This window comes from Fistularia commersonii, chromosome 16 (assembly GCF_037954325.1).
Source record: "Fistularia commersonii isolate RoL2024-O1a breed Wild chromosome 16, RoL_Fcom_v1.0, whole genome shotgun sequence".
In the NCBI taxonomy this organism is placed as follows: domain Eukaryota; kingdom Metazoa; phylum Chordata; class Actinopteri; order Syngnathiformes; family Fistulariidae; genus Fistularia; species Fistularia commersonii.
The window spans coordinates 12,747,453-12,762,983 of record NC_141299.1 but is presented as its reverse complement, the minus strand read 5'-3'; the positions used below and the strand labels follow the sequence as shown (position 1 = coordinate 12,762,983).

At 37.6% G+C, this 15,531-nt stretch overlaps 1 protein-coding gene across 1 annotated transcript; it reads left to right on the top strand.

Moving 5' to 3' along the window:
- The first annotated feature begins 2,704 nt into the window (after window positions 1-2,704).
- mfn1b (mitofusin 1b) lies at window positions 2,705-15,518 on the top strand. Its single transcript, XM_086161651.1, has 18 exons — window positions 2,705-2,849; window positions 3,304-3,461; window positions 4,126-4,261; window positions 4,771-4,933; window positions 5,702-5,826; window positions 5,983-6,091; window positions 7,775-7,882; window positions 8,184-8,337; window positions 8,440-8,507; window positions 10,080-10,201; window positions 10,543-10,669; window positions 11,318-11,422; window positions 11,769-11,871; window positions 12,566-12,792; window positions 12,956-13,135; window positions 13,526-13,722; window positions 14,077-14,211; window positions 14,446-15,518. Exons 1-18 carry the CDS (start codon window positions 2,782-2,784, stop codon window positions 14,513-14,515), a joined length of 2,355 nt encoding a protein of 784 aa, XP_086017777.1. The 5' UTR covers window positions 2,705-2,781; the 3' UTR covers window positions 14,516-15,518.
- Window positions 15,519-15,531: the final 13 nt, after the last annotated feature.

Genomic DNA, 15,531 nt, shown 5'->3' with positions numbered 1-15,531 from the left:
CACAAAGACATACAACCACGTACATTTGAATTTAATTATCAGTCATAGAAATTGATTGAGAAAGCTTTAGTTACAAATAAGACTTGATTGACAAGCCTATTTTGGCAGAAATATTGCCATTATCATTAGTGGTCTATAATTGTGGCTTTTGTTATAATTGTGATTTCATAAAGGCCTGCAAAAATAACAAACAAAGACATGGAGATCTTTTTAGTGAATATGTTCATTGCCATGATGAAGCATCAGGTGTATTAGACCTAACTTGTGAAGATTTGCAAGCATTATGTGCAGACAAACAAGTGTCTTAGTTGAGCACTGGCTTGAGTAGGGGGTGATAGGTAATATCTAAATTATGACCAAAAATGTAAAAAGGTACAACGACATAGTCTTCACATATTAATCTGTCAAAAAGGACAACTTCAACATGGAGTATGCCTGCATTCCTTTCTTACCTGGGATCAACACAGCCTTTTTGCAAAGGTCCCTGGACGTCTCATTTGGGGTTTCATGAAATCTTAGCTCAATTATTGGGTGCTGCCTTTTCTTTACTTGTTTCTGCCCCTGCCCCCACAGTTTGAGCTTCTGCAAACCTCAGATAGATTTACACTTAAGGAAACAGGAAGTTGGATTTACTCAGCAGAAAAAAGAGCAGTATTGGAATGTGGGTTAGCATTGGAATGTGGGTTTTACAGGGGAAAATGTACTTGTTCAATAATGTGCTACAGAAAATACACAATAACCTGATGTGGTTTAAATATTGCATGTAACCCAGTCAGAAAACTATGGGATCACAAATAATTTTCAATTTACTTACTCTTCTTTGTGTAAAATAATTAATAACGAAAGTGGTGATATTGCGTTTGCTTTAGTCTGCAGATGTCTTTATTTGTGGGTTGATACCAAATATACACAAACCCTAAACCTAATAAGTGGAAAAGATGTTTCTTTAGTGCTTTTTGATAAAGACATGCAAACGACAGCAAAGAGAAAATAATTTAAAAAAAAGATTCTAGTACAGTTTTAGACAGATAACCACGAGAGGTCTGTGCCTATACCTAAAACTAAAGCAATATTTGAAAAACATGAAAAATCTATATAAAGCAACAACATGACAATCTATTTCTCTTCTACTAACACCCTATCAAACTCTTGCTTCACTGTGGACAGCGAAGTAAGACTTATTTAATTGTACAGGGAAACATGTTACCTGACTGAATTGAATTAAAAAATTCAAATGCAGTATAATTTGACTGTGACATTTGTTGGAGAAAACATCTTTAAAATGATCTCGTGAAATCCTGTGTGTGAAAGCAATTTGGAAGTATCTGTCTCTCTCACTTTCCGTCTCTTATTATTTTAATTTAGTTTTGGGTGGAGGATGTTCCAAAATCTTGAGGGATCATGACATTGAATCCTGTGTTTTTATATATTACATAATGACTATGATTGCTGAATAACAGCTAATGAAGGAGGATAACTACTTAGGTTCTGGGGCCAGCAGTGTGCTATATGATAGTGTTTTGGCAATAACCTGGAATAAATTTCTATAGATGAACAAGTAACAACAGCTTGACTAAGGTAACATCTACAAAAGGCCTAAAAATACACCGGAAAAGATACAATGAGTTAGGAAAAGAAAGTGTACACAGAACTTAGTATGGTAACAAATAAATGACAACAGATCATGCGGGTATCTAATTCCATAAAGCAAACAACGTAGACTGTAACTATAGTGCTGCTTCACAGCTGCGGGTTAATGGTGTACTGTAGGCTGTGTGCATTTGTGTGCTTGCAGAAACTGTGAGGCTGTGATATTAGTTCACATATGATATACAGAGGACATAAGCATATAATATCACATCCTATTTGTTCAAAAACTACAAGATGTCTAACAGAGCAATGAACATTGAAGACTGAACATAGTGGTAATGCAACGCCAAAGATGCCATAAAACATCTCCTGGAAAGAAGAATGAGAAGATGATATTTCAGTAGTATGAAATCGGCCTTAGAAAAATGATGGCGGCTGGTAGTGCATTCAATTTTCAAAGATCTGAAAGATGACTGACAGCAATGAACTTTGAAGGGGAATAGAAGTAAGGTATGGGAAATGTAACTCCATGGATAGCACTGTAAAACCTTTACAGGACAACTTGTCAATCTCTTCAAAATCACAAATATCATCTTAATTTTGCTGAAGAGAAATATTATCGTATTGACTATATTGTACAGTCAAATGAGAAGATACTGATTATGAAACCCCCCTAAAGTCTCCCGTGGTAGAGACACACTTCAGTCCCTTCGCTAAAAAAAAATATACTACCTCAAAAATATTCATAATGTGAATAATTATTTTAGATGATTCAATTATGTATCTATACGATTAGCATATTACTTATTTGTTAATAACGTCGAATCGGAAGATCAAGCTACTATAGTTGTTAAAGGTCATGAGCTAAAAAATATTGCACAACAAAAATCAAATGAAAAAGCTAAACGAATATGGACGTAAATACAAGAACCAGATGAACAGGTTTAAGAAAGTACTTCAATATTAAGAAAATTAGATACTACTCCTTCAAATCCCGGTAAAACTTTACCAACCAGTAAAAGTTATCGGTAGCCCACAGAAGTTGTGTTATGGTCGGCTAAAGAGCGAGGACGTTTTATTTTGATAGTTTTTCACGACGCTTCCGCTTGTCACTATTAGCTTGAGGAATAACAAATAAGGTTAGCCGGACAGACAGCGAGTAATCTTTCTTCGGGAGAAGCAATTCCCTGCATGCACTGTGGAAGCTACTCGGCTCGTTCGGGTTATGAGAAGGAGCCCGCGGCTGAACCGCTACTGCGGTAATGACACAGTATCATTTATTTGCCTGGCTCCCGTTAGCTTACTGCTACATTGCTGCTTGCAATATTAGCTAGCTTTACCTGTTAGCTTGTTGGTATCGAAAGTCAGCACGCGTCCGCTCGTTAAACATGTGATTCATAAACCCGTTCGTTTATTCTATGGGATTTATTTGAAAGGCTGTCAGCCTCAACGTTATATTGAAAAGTTAAATTACCTCCAACTATTAGTTTAATAGTCAGAATTCCCTTGCTTACTTGTCGTTACTTCACTGTCAACCAAGTGACGTGAAGGGAACCCTAAGTACACCACAGGCTAGCTCGTATGCGCAGTAACGAAAACGATTATTTTGTTGCCGATGTTGTCTGATAACCCTCGCAGATCCAGCACATAAACCCTTCCAAAGCCCCGTCAACATTGAAGTGTTTTGTCCTTCTATGACCCTTCTGTGCCCAGACTGAACACCATGGCTGCGGCTCCTCCACTCCAGCGGACGGATTCGGCTCGGGGGGAGTTTTCCCCTCTGAAGCACTTTGTCGTAGCCAAGAAGACGATAAGTGAAGTATTCGAAAAGCTGCTGAATTACGCAAAAGAGACATCAGACTTTGTCGAAGGTGAGCGAATTTGTAGTCTTTGCTTCCGATCCGTGTTTCCAAACAGTAGCATGGTATGTGTGTTATGTACCTGTCATGCTCCAGCAGAACTCCCGGATTACATGATTTAAATGATTCTTTCGTCCAAGTTTTGCGGATAGCTTTTTGTGTAAAGTTGGAAATACTCACCGTGTAAATATAAACTCGAAAATAAAACCAGAAACAACATACCACTGAACAGCATGGTGTGAGTGACTCAAAAAGGACAAAAACCATCTTTGCATAAGCTACAGGAATGGCCTGGGTAGGAAGTATAAAAGGGCAGGTTATAAAAGAATCAGTTTTCGTATTATAGAAGTTCCCCCACATTTTTCCTAGTTTACTGTAACTGTGTACCACTCAATTGAGGAAACCAAGAGCATTTGATATCACTGACTCAAAACAAAATACAGTACAGACACATTTCATCCAGTATTTGATAAGTCTAGACTAAATATGTGTGAGGGACGGGAGTTTGGTCCTCATCTGAGTTCTATTAGTTTTCTCACAAATCTCACACAACTTTTCTTAAGCCATGATCTACTTGTAGTTGTGAAGCACACCATTTTTCTTGAAGCCTTGTAGCACCCAAGGTAAAGACATTTTGTGAAGTGTGTGTCTCAAGCTGTGTGACTCTGTTTAACAGAAACCCATGAAAATAAAGCCTTGGACAAAATTTCAAGTCAGGATCAAAAGTTGGAGATTCAGGCCTATTCTGAAAAGCTTGCTATCATCAAGGAGGTGCTGGCACGTCGACATATGAAAGTTGCCTTTTTTGGCAGGTAAATACCATTCTTTCTTTTTTCTGTGGCTTTTATTTGATTTAATCTCAAAATTTCTTCCACAATTGCAATCCTCACCCATCCTAACCCTGTGTGACCTCAGGTTGGATAGGTTGCCAGAGGTTTTATTTTTATCTTTTCTTTCTTCTCTGTTATCTGTTCTTCTTGAAGTGATTTTTATCATTTAGCTTTAATCAAAACTTGTTCTGTGTGATGAAGTTTCAAGTATCATAAGTAAATTATTGCAAGCTTATGTTCAAACAAAAGTGCATATGAGGTTCCCCATAATAAATTCACTACAGATATAAGTAGTCCATACCAAATAATTAATTTTCATTACACAAATGTGTTTGCTTTTCACTACATTTGACTGTTACCGATGAAATCAATGTTAATATGATTAACAATGTAATACCAGATTGTTTGATTACTTAATCAATGTCTGTGATTTTTAAATGTCATCAAATATTTTGGTTCCCTTTGGACTTAGTGATTTCCTTTTTCTACAGGACTAGTAATGGTAAAAGCACAGTGATCAACGCCATGCTGAGGGATCGAGTACTGCCGAGTGGAATCGGCCACACCACCAACTGCTTCCTGAGTGTGGAAGGCACAGATGATGACAAAGCCTATCTCAAGACTGAGGGCTCTGAGGAGGAGAAGAGCATCAAGGTTTGCTAATATTTTTAAAGTCCAACTGTGGATAATGTAACACTGGTTACAGGCAGCAGGTCTGTGTGCACTTTCCTGGGTCCCATCATGAATTGGGTGATTATTGTGTTGTTGTTGTCACACCTGAGAGGCAGTAGAAAACTGCTAGGATTGTTCAAGTGTTTTGTTTGCATCTTCATTTTATGACATACAGTTGATAAACTTGGGCCACCAAATTTGATGTGTTTAGACTGCAAAAGTCTAAAGTGCAGCATCCATCTACGCTGCTGGGATTGCCTAACAGTGAAGCATTCTTTCATGCCATCGCGCCATGGCTAAAATCAGCAAGATTATCTGAAAACTCGTGGCCTGATCTACCGTCTAGGTTCAGTGTGATTGGCCATTTTTGTCATGTTTTTTATTAATTCGGGCTTTGAAATGGTACTGACTGCCACAAACACTTGGGTGATAAATTAATGAGATACGCACTCATTACATTTAAAGAAAGGTAATGAAAATGTGAGAAAGTTTAAAAAATCAAAATACAACATGATTATCGGCAATGAATTGCTAATTCAGTTGTTTTTTAGTTGTTTCTCATAAGTGTATTACCTTTTTTAACGTATCTCAAAATCTATTTGATATATAATTCAAATTTAACATTTTGTCTCTTTAAGCTAAAAGTAATATTCACTTGAATCAGAAATAGATCCAACATTAATAGCTCATAAGTGATTTCATCCTCATGAAAAGTCCTTACAGCAGTGACTGTTTATTTTTTCTGTGCAGACTGTAAATCAGCTAGCCCACGCACTCCACATGGATGAAAGTCTGGACGCTGGCTGTCTGGTCCGGGTGTTTTGGCCAAAGACCAAATGTGCTCTGCTTCGAGATGACCTAGTGCTTGTAGACAGGTTAAATAATCCACTTTTAACACATTTTTTATGCCCTTCATAATACAACTTGTATAAAAAGACTTAGTTTACACTCATGGCAAATATTTGACATAATTTAATGCCTATGACCTAACAGTCCTCTTAAATTTTATTTATTGGATTTCTTGGCTCCAGCCCTGGGACAGATGTCACGTCACAGCTGGACAGTTGGATTGACAAGTTTTGTCTGGATGCTGATGTCTTTGTGCTGGTAGCCAACTCTGAATCCACACTCATGAATACGGTAATGCTGTTCTGCCCTTTAAAAGTCTCTTTACATGTCTTAATTGCAGTAAGTAAGTATTTAGGTTTTGCCAGTACTTTTCATCTTGTCCGAGTCTATGCATAAATAAAAATGTAAAGTCAATGCTCTTATTTGTCAAAATAGTGTTGGGTGTCAAACTGAAGGCCCGCAGGTCGGATCAGGCCCACAGACTGGTTAAATCTAGCATGCAAAACTATAAGAGGAGTGGATTAAACAATAGTTACATGAACAGCAGTTAACATGCCATGATAACTTGCCCACTTGAGAATAGATTGTCCTCCATGTGGCCCTTGAGCTAAAATGAGTTTGAAACAATGAGTGTCAAACTCACTGAGTTTGGTCTACACTATAGACCATAACTATGACGTGTTGTATATCTACATGACTAAGTTCATAACAGGGATAAACAGATTAATTTACCATGTATAAATGACTGAATAGTGTTTTAAGTCTAAAGACACCTTCCTCAAAGGGCTTTGGACTCTGCTGTCCACATCTAGTGACAAAAATGTTAACTAATATATAGCGATGACTCTTATTACAATTACTATAGCAATATAATTTGGTCTGAATAAGTAATCGTGATTAGCAAACCTAAGCCTTTCTGTTTCCTTTTTTGTACAGTATGTCCCGATTAAGTACATTCATGATTCCAACGCAGTTGTAACAGTGTGTAAAATCAAAATGTATATACAATCCAGAGAGTAATTTGTCATTACACCCTGTATTAATTACAGTTCAGTGCCAATATATTTTAATGGTTATTTAACTATTGTAGTGAAAAAATGGCCTGTCAAATTAGAGAACATTTTGAGTAAAAAAAATTTTGAGTATAAATGTATGATAATGCTAACTTGTTACTCTGTAGGGCAGGTCATCATAATTATTAGAAAATGTTGAATTCCAGCAACGCTGATTGTAGTTTCCTTGGTTTCTTGGCCCACTTACTATTAGTTGAGAGCCTAAATAGTATTATATTTCACCGTGTTTTTCTGCTTATTTGATACGACCATTTGCCCAATCTTATTTTATCACCTTGAAGCTCCTGCTGGAGAAAAGCTCACCGTTGCTGTTGGGAATTTGGTTTTTAAGTCAAGAATGTAATTGTTAGATTAAATAAAGAAGGCAATGTCTAGATGTTTATATTAAGATTTTTTAAGCTCAACATTATCGATATGAGCTAATCTGGTGGCATGCTTTCCCCATTCTTATTTTAGTGTGCTCAGGCATTTGTGCAATGTGAAGCAGGATACAGTTAATCATAGAGCCAGCAGCAGTTGTTATGTCAAAGGAAAAGTACAAACAATCCTCTATGGGTTCATCAGTGAAATATTAGCCACAGTTAGAGCTGGAATTTAGGCAGCCCATGCAAATGCTGTTTTTTTGTTGTTTTTTATGGAACGCTACGAAAGGAAGCAAATGCATGAATTAGGGGCCGGGAGAATGTGTCGCCACCAACCTTTGTCCGGATAAAAAGTATTTAATTTTCTTTTTGCTGTCCTTTTGCCGCTTTCTCTATTAATTTATTAAGGCTCCATAAGAAGTCAATCAAACCTGCTAGAAATTGGGTGATGATGGTTCCAGTTTTGATATTGAAAAGAAGAAAAATGGTTAAAATCACCTACTACCCTCACTCTGCTTCCCTTTTCCCTTTCCATTTAGGAGAAGCATTTTTTCCACAAAGTGAATGAGCGTTTGTCGAAGCCCAACATCTTCATCCTCAACAATCGCTGGGATGCTTCAGCAAATGAACCAGAATACATGGAGGATGTGAGCTAAGACTTTCTTGCAGCTGTCTTGTGTTCAAAATATATTTTCTAGAGCCATTACTACAAAACTTACAGGTTTTTCATGTAATAATGTGTATTTTTGTATATATCAATTGATCAAATTGAACAGAAGTATGTACAAGTCTATTTACTAAAACTATGTACCGTTCAAATGTGTGTGAACTGACAGAACTGACAGTTAAACTTCAGAGTGAAATTTTAGATACATCAATTTTTTTTTTTTCCATTTCAGTTTGAATAAAAGATGTTGAACTCTATGTATGCTTTACCTCTTCCTCCAGGTCAGAAGGCAGCACACAGACCGTTGTGTGAACTTCTTAGTAGAAGAGCTCAAGGTTGTTGACCGCGAGCAAGCACCCAACCGCATCTTCTTTGTCTCTGCCAAGGAGGTGTTGAACTCTCGCATGCAGCGCGCACAGGGAATGCCAGAAACAGGTGAGGCTTAATGTATAAACACTAAAGAGGGGAGCCTAAATAATAACTATACAGTATATCGTCTCTCATTTTTATGTCCAATGGTATCCTTTCATGCAACAGGTGGAGCCCTGGCTGAGGGCTTCCAGGAAAGATTGAAGGAGTTTCAAAACTTTGAAAGACGGTTTGAGGTATGCGTGTATGCGTGTGTGACTGTATGTTTGTCTGCATGTGTGTGTGCCCAGGCAAACCACTAATATTAACAGTTTGGGATTCAGTTGGTTGGATCATAATAAAACCAGCAACGAAGCTCAAAAACATTATGTTTAATTTGAATATGTATTGTTGGTGAGGGGAAACAAGAATAACTTTAGTAAAACTTTTTTTGTTTGTTTGTTTCTTTTAGCCAGAATTCAGTGTGCACATTGTATGGGTGTGCCTTTACCAGTATGGGAGACACTTGTTTTCTCAGATCTTGCTTTTTATAGTAATGCCCATTTAAGAACTTGATGAATAAGTTCAATTAGATTTAAAAAACTAAATATATGTAACCAAAGGTTTTCCTAATAGCTGAAAAACTACTTAAACTTGAATTACTGGTTAGGTTTTACCAGTTTCAGACAGACTTCCGTGAACCTGTCAACCAATCATCGTGCATTTCCATCAACCTGAGTCTTCATTGCTGAAATCTAGATTCACTAAGGCGAGGGCATCTGTTTGTTTCATTATAATTTAGCTCATATTTGTTTTTTATAATTCTCAGTTTTATTTTATTTTTTTAAGTTATATGTTATTTAAAATTTTACTTTGAGCTCAGTTGTGTCCTTACTGGGAGCAAGTTGAAGTGGTAGATGCAAGTGACCTGTAGCAAAACACTACCGTGGCCTCCATTTTCAGTTGTGGTTGTTTGATTTAGTTGAGTGAGGTGAAAATTCTCTTACAGTTCTTCGACATGGTGAGCTTTCTGTGTAATTTGGGGCCTTTATTCTCTGTAATCAGCTGCTCTGCCCCAATGTTAAAGATATTAATAGACTGAATAAGGTATAAATAAATAGTGATTTGAAATAAGTGGCACTAAAGAAATTCATATGATTCAAGACTTGATAGTATTTTCCACTTAAATCTCAAGAAAAATCAATGAACATACCCGTACTCTTGATTTGTGGAAATTTTCAAGTACCACTGACCTTATGTCCAGTTAACTGCTGTAGTGTAAATTGATATGTACAGTATGTATGTCAGTATTGAGCGTTTCTACAATGGAATAATGAATAATTGCTTTGACAAATATCTGTCAATTTTTAATACAGGAAGGTATAATACTAATATAAGAAAACTATAATACTTGTGAAAGTAAGCATGTGGTAATCTCTGAATTCTACTTATTGGAGATTGGTGTACAAGATCGCACCAAGAACCCTGGTAAAAATATCAAATATAAATGGCCCTGTTATAATACTTAACTTTCAATATTTTTTTAACACTAAATTCACTTTCTTTCATCTGCATTCTTGGTTTAATTCTCTTTATGTTCTTTTCATTTTGATTTCAACACATTACTGTGACCTAAACTGTGTGCCGTCGGGTGGGCAAGATACACACTCTGCTGCTGCCTTTTTCACACCTGTGTTTCCATGTCTTCTCATATTTTAAGTTAAAAGCAGCAGTGTGTCTATCTTTGTTTCTGTTTGTCCCGGTAGCATGCAAGTCAATGCAGCAGTCCCTGCTAGTGTCACAGTAACTTGTGTGTTATGGCCTCGTAGGAGTGTATCTCGCAGTCAGCAGTGAAAACAAAGTTTGAGCAGCACACTATCAGGGCCAAGCAGATCACAGAAAAAGTCAAGAGCATCATGGACTCCATCAACATCGAGGCAGCGGAGAAGAGGTTGGTATCCAACTCCATGCATTTCTCTCTCCCACACCTTCTGCACTTCGAAGGTGTGCGTTTGGAGGGATAAATATAGGAAGTCTTAGCTATGGGTCCAATTCCCTGCTTTTGTCCATTACTAAAGGAGCCTGTAGAAAGAAGATGAGATAAGTAAAAGCTTTCAGTTTCTTTTCATCTCAACTTTCAAATGAATGATATCATAAAGCTGGTTTGTAGATGTTATAACTTTTTAACCCATGTATTTTCACATTTTTCCGTTTACCCAGTTCTGTTTTTCTGCCATTTGGTTAAATGTATGTCTTTGGTATTACTTGCCATTTGGTGGAATGGGGCTTTAGAGTAGCTGCACTTGAGGACCGAGAGAATCAGATGGACCGCCTGGAATTTGTCAAAAATCAGCTCAATTTGCTCATTGATGACATTAAGAAGAAGATTAAGGCCATAAGTGAAGATGTTGAATCCAAGGTAAGGAAGAGTTCTGTTTTTTTCCCCTCCTGTTTACTTGAATCAACAAACCGTCTCAATTCTGTTTCTGCTGCTTCTTTTACATCTACAGAGTTCTGGCTTTGTGTTTTTATTTGATAGTAATGTAATGCCATTGAAGTGCTCCATCTATGAACATTATAATGTGAGCTCACCAGATCAGAATGTTTATATAAATATATATATATATATATAATTTAAAAAAAAATTTTTTTTTAACTATTTTTCCACATGAATCTGTGCTCCCCCCCTCATAAAATCGCATAACTTTGGCATGCTCGGATAGCATGACCAAGCGGTACTAAATGTGTTTCTACCTTAACTGTCAGTCACTAAACTGAAACAAAGTGGGGTGTGTATTTTAACTCTGGGAGGCTCTCAAAACTAAAAGGGGGAACTTTATTCTGTTTTACCAGTAAATTTAGTGATCCCAGACATCGTAATTTATTCATTCAGTTACCTATATAAGGCACTGCTTGAACCTAAAAATCTAAAAATAGACACGCCTACGAAGAAACTTCACATTATTACATGCAGATACTTCATAGGAAAAGGAGGTGTACATAGATTCTGTTTCTGTGGGTGGTACACAAACATCTTGCAGACTCATTATAGTTCATCTTCCTTCAGGTGTCCAATGCCATGGGAGAAGAAATCTGCCGTCTTCATGTAATTGTTGAAGAGTTTCACGCAGACTTCCATCCTTCGCCTCATGTCCTCAAGATCTACAAGTCTGTAAGTAGAACCTCAGAATTTCTTAGACGTCCGTGAGACCTTTTGTGAAAGATCCCAACACTTTTTACCTTCTGCCTTAAGAGAACCTGTTAGAAAATTCATTGAGACTTTGAAACTCGCTTTCTTACCTGCAGGTTGGATTTGGATTGTAGAGCGACTAGTCCAAATTGTAATTCACAACAGATATTCACCATTTAAATCAGTGCTTATGTGTAAATAATCTGTCAGTCTTTACTATTCAAACTGTCTACTCAAACTTGTCTGGTACTATGACTATGCTGTGATTGTTCTCTCCCTCTGCCTTTGTCACTGACTGATTAGAATCTGACCCCTGTTGTTTTGACAGGAGCTGCTTTCTCATGTTGAGGAGGGTATGGGCAAGAACCTGGCCTACCGCTGCTCTAACGCCGTCGATGCTTCAGTCCAGTCCACTCAGAAATACATGATGGGTAACTAGAACTGTAAACAGTTGTCCTAATACCCATTATTTGTAATCAAGATCACATCTTTGAAGGCTGAAATCTTTGGCTCACAGAAAAATCAATTTAACCTATTGTTAAGAAAGCAGAACAGTCTCTTGAAGGTACATGATGTAGAGGAAAAATGTAAATGTTACCCCTTACTCAAGTATATTTTTACATAGTTAATGCCTGGGAATGTTTTTTTTTAATAACTTAATGCTTCAGTGTTAAGAACATCTAGCACAAGTAAGACACTGAACCCCTAACTGCTCCCCCTGTGCTGGTGGACGGCAGCCTACTGCTCATGGTTCATCCATGATGGGTTAATTGCAGAGAATGAATTTCCCCATGATGGATTAATAAAGGATAAATAATAATAAAAACAACAACAACAACAACAACAACAACAATAATAGTAATTATTATTATTAGCATTATTATCGTAATTGTTATTAATATTATTAACCGTATAAGTTATTCATTTTCAAAATTCCATAGTCTCCTTATATGGAAGAGGCAAGTAAAAAAAAAAAAAAGTTGTTTAAGTGGAACTTTTCAGGATTACTGTACTTGAATGGAATAAAATCCAAACAACTAATATTACCATGAATAATTTTGATGTTCTTGCTGTTTTTATTGTGCCTTTTATTCTAATTTGCTATGTCTTCTTGTCATTCTACAGAATGCATGTTACCTCTGCTCCCCTCACTGGACCAGGGCCAAGTCCAAATGTTGGTGCCCTGCAGGAAGTTTGACCTAAGTTATGGCCTAAACTGCTCTACTCTTTGCAATGACTTCCAGGAGAACATTGAGTTTCAGTTTTCATTAGGCTGGACGGCCTTAGTCCACCGATTCCTGGGCTCTGTCAATGCAGAGAGAGCCCTCAAACTGGTGGACCAGAACTTCAAGGTGCACACTATTTTATTGTTACTACATACTGGTACTCAGATAACCTTTGATGCATATTTTATTTGTAAGGTCTAACAATTACTTGGTGCCTTGTTTTCAGAAACATATTCAAAATATTAAAGAAAACATTAAAATGTCATGTTCACATCTGTTCTCATTACAGGCCCCTCAACAAGCACAGCTCCCAGCCTCTACACCTTCCTCAGGACCTCCATCCACCATTGCCCTGCCAAACCATGAGACAGCACTGATGACCCAAGAGGATCTGATGATAGCCATGGCAACCAACATGGCATCCCTCACGTCTCGCACGTCTATGAGTGTTGTCATTATTGGCGGAGTGGTATGCTCACGAAACTTCTTATACTCATGCATATTTGTATGTTTGATGTGGAATGAAATGATGCATTATTATCAAGAACATTTTCTTTTTCGAAGTGAATATTTCTTTGTAATCTTGTCATACATGAAATAGCTTTCAGTGGTAAAGTATCTGTTTCCTCATGCATATTTCCCCCCCAAATATTGTTTCAACAAGATTCATACATTTAATCCAAACTTTTAGTTGCAGAATGTTTTGGGAATAAAAGAAACACCTTCTGATACGTAAAATTATCTTTTTTTCTGTAGCATAGTGTGATTTCCCTCTGGAGCAAAAAAAAGGGAACTCCACTGACTACTCCTCTGTCAGTGTAAAAAATTATCACAAACAAGATCTGTTGTTTTTTTGAAGGTGTGGAGAACGGTCGGCTGGAGGCTGATTGCCCTGTCGGCCTCACTTTATGGTTTGCTCTACCTTTATGAGAGACTCACCTGGACAACCAAAGCAAAGGAACGTACTCTGAAGCGGCAGTTTGTGGACTACGCAACAGAGAAGCTTCAGCTCATCGTCAGCATTACAAGCGCCAACTGTAGCCAGCAGGTCCAGCAGTAAGTCTGTTTTTGTTATATGGGATGAATATATACACTGCTAAAGCCTTTTAATTCATTTCTATTCTGCAAGTAGTTTTAACATTTAGCATCGACAATAGAACACTGTTGAATATTCAAAAGAAAACATATATATTCATCAATTCTGAATTTGATATCTGCCTCATTTAAAAAAAAAAAAAAGAAAGAAAAGTAGCCGTGGACAATGTTTACCTCTATTTTGTTCGAATGAATGTTTTACATGTATGTAAAGCAGGACCTCACCTTAATTGTCTGTCTTGGAGAGTCCAACCAGTGTCTCCTTCTGTACCGTGGCATGATAAATAACCACGATGCTGTGCCCTCTGTTACCAGGGAGATGGCAGCGACCTTTGCTCGCCTCTGTCAGCAGGTGGAACAGACACAGAGAGAACTGGAGGCAGAAATCAGTCGACTGACAGTCAAAATAGATCAGCTTGAGACAGTGCAGAGCCGCTCCAAGAGCCTGCGGTGAGTCCGGACTCTTCTCCCGCATAGGGCAACATCAGTGGCCGACAAACTGGTGACACAATATGATTCCTTTCAGAAGAACTGTAGAAATGTTAATTTTGCTTCCTACCTAGAAACTTGTCATCAGGGTTAAATCACCAAGCCTTCAAGCAATAGCTGAAATATAATATGCTGCTTTGTTAATGGCTTTAGTGTGGTTAGCCTAAGTCTAATGGCTCTTAACCTCCTCTGCAGACATAAAGCAACAGAGCTGGAGAAACAGCTGGAAGCCTTCACAAACCAGTACCTGCAGCCTCAGCAGTGAAGCTGCTCATCTTCAGCAGTCCACGGTTTGGTTCATGTTGAGCCCATCATCTTTAGACCAGGCGCTGCCTCACCCCCGCACCTCAAGGCCACCACAGGTTCTTTGCAGTGGCTTTAAATGTAGCCCTGGTTTGACAAATCAACTTGTGTGTTATATTTCAATCCGTAGCTGTTTTTTTCTAATTATTTGGTCATCATGGTTAAAACACCAAATCTGGTTATTTTCTGCCTGGTTTGCACCAAATTATCAGGCATTTTTCATAGCAGCTGCTGTAATTCGTTCATGAACAGTAAACAGGGGTATGAGTACGATGCTTTGGTATTGGACACAGCAGCTGAGACAGACAACCATAAGTATCATCACTTTCACCTGTTGGTGTTCACTCTGGTATGATGGCAGTTGATGAGCCTGTTTGGCATGTGGGTCTTTGTCAAAGATTACTGTCAGGAAGCTGAAGGCTCAGTGTTTTCTCCTCCTCCATTAGCCAACTATTCACAGTAAATAGAGTGTAATTTTGAACTGCCTCTATTACAAACTCCGACCCGCTAACACATAGAGATGATTCACCAGAAATCGGTGTCACGACTGCTTTCAATCAGGTGCTACACTTTGACACTAACGTGCTTCAAACTGTGAATATGCCTTTTTCTGACTAACTTTTTTTCTGAGGCAAATGAAGTTTTTGTCCTTTGAGACTGTGTGTTCAGACACATTCGACTGTATGTTATCAAAAAATAAATGTGTTTACTAATTAAAGATTTGTTTTGTGACTTTTAAAGAACTAATTTATAGTCATTCTTGAATGAAAACAGTAGTGAAAAAGTAACTTTTTTCAAGAAATCTAGCCTGTATAGACGACCTCAAAGCTCTATTTTTTAAATTCACATGTTATTTATACCTTTTAATTCTACAGTAAAATGATTACTCCCATCTGTAACTGAAACTTTTTGCATGTATGTTGGATACTCTCAGAATTAAGACTATTAAATTTACTGCAATTCAAGTCAATGTTGTGT

Excerpts from the sequence above, each read along its gene's own strand:
- mfn1b (XM_086161651.1), top strand. The coding sequence starts at position 2,782 with ATGCACTGTGGAAGCTACTCGGCTCGTTCGGGTTATGAGAAGGAGCCC. Across the intron at positions 5,827-5,982 it reads GACCTAGTGCTTGTAGACAG|CCCTGGGACAGATGTCACGT; the intron begins GTTAAATAATCC and ends TCTTGGCTCCAG. Across the intron at positions 14,212-14,445 it reads AGCCGCTCCAAGAGCCTGCG|ACATAAAGCAACAGAGCTGG; the intron begins GTGAGTCCGGAC and ends CCTCCTCTGCAG.